General features: G+C 61.2%; 2 protein-coding genes across 12 annotated transcripts in view; one reads left to right on the top strand and one right to left on the bottom strand.

Moving 5' to 3' along the window:
- The window catches only part of POLR2L (RNA polymerase II subunit L), a 1,385-nt gene extending 800 nt beyond the window's left edge, over positions 1-585 (top strand). Inside the window, exons 2-4 of one of the 11 annotated variants that reach the window (XM_027860232.1) lie at positions 51-142; positions 189-234; positions 433-585. In XM_027860232.1, the coding sequence (XP_027716033.1) occupies positions 51-142; positions 189-234; positions 433-569 (275 nt within the window). In that variant the 3' untranslated portion in view covers positions 570-585. Of the gene's footprint in view, positions 1-4 lie in introns of all 11 variants that reach the window. The other 10 variants (XM_027860225.1, XM_027860230.1, XM_027860226.1 and 7 more) reach the window with 10 other exon arrangements.
- A 2,125-nt stretch (positions 586-2,710) lies between these two features.
- The window catches only part of CD151 (CD151 molecule (Raph blood group)), a 7,667-nt gene continuing 6,364 nt past the window's right edge, over positions 2,711-4,013 (bottom strand). Inside the window, exons 6-8 of the mRNA XM_027860222.1 lie at positions 3,762-3,920; positions 3,497-3,583; positions 2,711-3,410 (exon numbers count right to left, since the gene is read on the bottom strand). Of these exons, the coding sequence (XP_027716023.1) occupies positions 3,351-3,410; positions 3,497-3,583; positions 3,762-3,920 (306 nt within the window). The 3' untranslated portion in view covers positions 2,711-3,350. The remainder of the gene's footprint in view (positions 3,411-3,496; positions 3,584-3,761; positions 3,921-4,013) is intronic.

Here is a 4,013-nt window from a genome sequence, read left to right as displayed (position 1 = left end):
GAAGGTCCCCATCAGTTGTCTGCCACGTGGAAGAGCCCCCATCCCTGAAGGCCTTGGTCAGCTATCTGTCATGTGGAAGAGCCCCCATCCCCGAAGGCCTTGGTCAGCTATCTGTCATGTGGAAGAGCCCCCATCCCCGAAGGTCCCCATCAGTTGTCTGCCACGTGGAAGAGCCCCCATCCCTGAAGGCCTTGGTCAGCTATCTGTCATGTGGAAGAGTCCCCATCCCTGAAGGTCCCCATCCCCGAAGGCCTTGGTCAGCCGTCTGCCCCGGAAGAGCCCCCATCCCCGAAGGCCTTGGTCAGCTATCTGTCATGTGGAAGAGCCCCCATCCCCGAAGACCTTGGTCAGCTATCTGTCATGTGGAAGAGCCCCCATCCCTGAAGGTCCCCATCAGTTGTCTGCCATGTGGAAGAGCCCCCATCCCTGAAGGTCCCCATCAGTTGTCTGCCACGTGGAAGAGCCCCCATCCCCGAAGGCCTTGGTCAGCCGTCTGCCGCGTAGAAGAGCCCCCATCCCTGAAGGTCCCCATCAGTTGTCTGCCACAAGGCCTCCAGAGATGGCAATAAAGTCACTATAGGGGAAGTGGTAGTGGTAATTCTTTGCATTGGCTCATGGGAAAGGTCTCCAAGAAATAAGAGTCATAGCCTCAGGGGTGGTGGGGCCTCCACCTCTTGTCCAGGCTAAGAGCCACATAATCATTTGGGGGTCCTAGGTCCACGGCCAGTCAGTGGGGGTTGGGCTGGAGCTTGGCACAGCCCCCTGGAGGTGGACCCGCAGGGCACCTTCTGTTTTAACTAAGAGTTGGAGCTCACAGTACCTGGGCCTGAGGGCCCCTTTCTTCTTCCAGCACTGTGAGTGGTGCTAAGCCAGTGGCCTGCTCCAGGGGAGCTCAGTTTCCCCATCAGATGAGCTCCAAGTAACCACTGCGGGGAGGCTGCTGGAAGCTGGGGTGAGGAGCGTCCACGCCCAGCCTCAGAGCAGGCCGAGCCCCAGGGCTGTGCCCAGGAGGGGTCTCCTGCACACCAGGGTTCTGAGGCTGGTCTGGGCCCCTCCCCTCCCATCGAGCTGCCAAGATGCAGGAATGACCACATCGCTCCCCTGGGCAAAACTCCCCCAGGGCTCTTTGTCCTCTCCCTAGACACCTGATCCCAGGACTGGCTCACTTTTGGCCCCGGGGGGACTAAGGGGCTGTGAGGGGCTTGGTTAGTTACCCCCCAGGTCCCCCAAACCCTGGGAGTGCTGGGCAGCATTCCCCCTGATGAAGCTCTCATTTCCCAACCCCTCCCCTGGGCAGCCCGAAGTCCACCAGTGGCCCTCAGAGGTTTCCCCTTTGTCTGTGATGATGGACCCTTCCACCTTTCTTGTCCAATTGAGTGCATGCCTCCTCCAGGAAGCCTTCAGCCCTGCTCTGACCCACACAGAGCGCCCTCAGGATTCCCTGGCATTTCATCTCCTGGTGACAGCACTGCTTGCCCCCCTCCTCCCCACTGGTCCCCAGAGCCCAGGGTTTATGTGCCTGGACTCCTGGCCTTAGGATTCCCATTGGGAGCATAGAACAGGAAGTCATCCCAATGCTGGAGCTTGTCTCCCAAAGGGGACAAGAAAATGCCCCTCTTTCCCTTTTTCTGAAGAGGCGGGGGGCTCTGGGTGCAGCTCGCGACATTCGCCCCATCACCCTCTGAAGAGGCGGGGGGCTCTGGGTGCAGCTCGCGACATTCGCCCGTCACCCTCTGAAGAGGCGGGGGGCTCTGGGTGCAGCTCGCGACATTCGCCCGTCACCCTCTGAAGAGGCGGGGGGCTCTGGGTGCAGCTCGCGACATTCGCCCCGTCACCCTCTGAAGAGGCGGGGGGTGGGGGGGCTCTGGGTGCGGCTCACGGCATACACTGTCACACTCCCTTGATGCTGGTTGGTTTTACTGAGTTGCTTCCCCCCTTTTAAAGTCATCATGACCAGGCAGGAGGCAGCGCTGAGGAGGGACATTCCCACTCTAGGTCGTGTACAAAGGAGCTGTCAACGAGGAGGAGTAAGAAAAAGGTTGTATTGTACGATGAATCATAGACCGCTAAGACTAACGCAGCCAGATGGGGAGGGCTCGATGGGAGTCATGGCGGCAGCGTGTCCAGAGCACTCGAAGGCTCGTCCTCACAGCCACCCTGGGAGGGAGGGTTGTCCTTGTGCCCATCTTACAGATGGGGAAGCAGGCAAGCAACAGTGAAGTCACAAGCAGGAAGCCGGAGGCAGCGTCTGGATTTGAACTCGGGTCTTCCTGACTTCCTTAGATACCCTGTTCATACAAAAGGTGCCCCTTCCCTCCTCCAAACTTGCCTCTTGCTGTCTAGGGCATGGGATTCAGCGCCGGGCTCCTCCTCCACTGCCTCAGGCAGGCATTCTGTGCCCGCATCCCAGCCGCTGCCCATTTCCTTGTTTCTAGACACACTGCTGGCGCCCCAAGCCCTGTGGGGCCCTGCCCCTGTGTCCCGGCCACCAGCAGGTGGCCACCCCCACCCCTGCTCCCTGAGCTCTCCAGACACATGCACACGTGAGCTCCTCGAGGGTGTCTGATGTGCCTGGCGACTGTGTGTGCATGGGGACGGTCACCGCGGCCCCAGTCCTCGCTTGGCGCCCTCCCCCATCCCAGCCGCACCTGGGCCCTGTTGGACCCACACCCCACCCACTTCATCCTCCCAAGAAAGTGACCAGCTGACGGATGGCCAGGACAGGGCTTTACTCCACAGTCACAGAGCTGGAAGGCATCTCCGTGGCCATCTCCACAGTCCAAACCCTCCCACCCCCAGCAGTCCATCTAACCAACCCTGTGGGAGCCTGGCCAAGCCTCAGGATTCCAGGGACCCTCGGGACCCACCACCCCCAACAAGGAGGACACACTGGCCTCCCCCAGGGCAGGGGACCGGGACACAGACCTTCCTCCCCTGCCAAGGCACAGTCTAACTGGGCCCTGTCTAAAGGCACTTGAGTCCACCCCTGGAGTCCCAGGGCTGAGGTGAGGAGCTCAGTTCCCCTGCCCTAAATCAGGGGACCCAGCTCTGTCCCCCAGCCTCTTCTCCACTGAGGCGGGGTTGGGTCTCCAGTGCATCAGAAGGAGCGGGGGCCACCCCCCACCGTTGGAGGTCACATCCCAGCCCAGCTGCCCAGGGGACACCCATCTGTAAAATGGGTGCAGGGTTATCGGCAGGTCGGGGCAGAGGCAGGCAGGGCTGTGGCTCCCTGCTGCCCCCCACCCCGCAGTCAGTAGATTTACACACGGCTTGAGTATAAAGTGATAAAGAAAGGTGGCAATAAGTTAGCGTGAAGGCAGGCGGGACGGTGCCCCTGGCCCCAGAGGGACCTAGTAGTGTTCCAGCTTCAAGCTTTTGTACAGACAGCAGGTGAAAATCATTCCGAAGATCTGGGAAGGAGACAGAGGAGGGAGGTTGGAGGGGGCTGCCAGCACCCCCTGCTCTCTAGCCTGGCCCGGCTCGGCCCGGCCCTCACCTGCACACCAGCAATGCCCAGGCCCATGGCCCCGATGATGCTCAGGTGCTCCTGGATGAACTTCTCCAGTTTGGTGATACAGCCGCCCTGGGGAGAGGAAGGCCCAGAAGCCCTGAAGGCTGCCCTCAGCCAGAAAGCCTCCCCAGGGATGCTGGGGCCAGTACCCCCCGGGGGCCAGCGAGGGGTGGGCGAGGCGGTGGCCGGGACCCCTGGGCAATCATTTCTCCACCTCTTCCTGCCCTCACTTCTCCCAGCCCCCACATACTTCCACTTTGTAGATGTTGGACGCGTGGTCCCGCTGACCGCAGCCTTCCACAATGGTCTTACAGCAGCTGTCGGGAAACTTCCGGCCCTCCGCCTCCCCGGACCGAATCCACACACTCTCCTGCCAGTCCCTGGAATTGTTGCTCCCACAGCAATGGAACTAAAGTGGTCAGCAAAGGGGAGGCTGGAGTGAGGAGGAGGCCAGGGCAGGGGGAGGCCAGAGTGAGGAGGAGGTCAGGGCAGGGGGAGGCCA

The sequence above is a fragment of the Vombatus ursinus genome, unplaced genomic scaffold, assembly GCF_900497805.2.
Source record: "Vombatus ursinus unplaced genomic scaffold, bare-nosed wombat genome assembly UNPS02014176.1, whole genome shotgun sequence".
NCBI classification, from domain to species: Eukaryota; Metazoa; Chordata; class Mammalia; order Diprotodontia; family Vombatidae; genus Vombatus; species Vombatus ursinus.
This window is presented reverse-complemented; position numbering and strand designations above follow the sequence as displayed.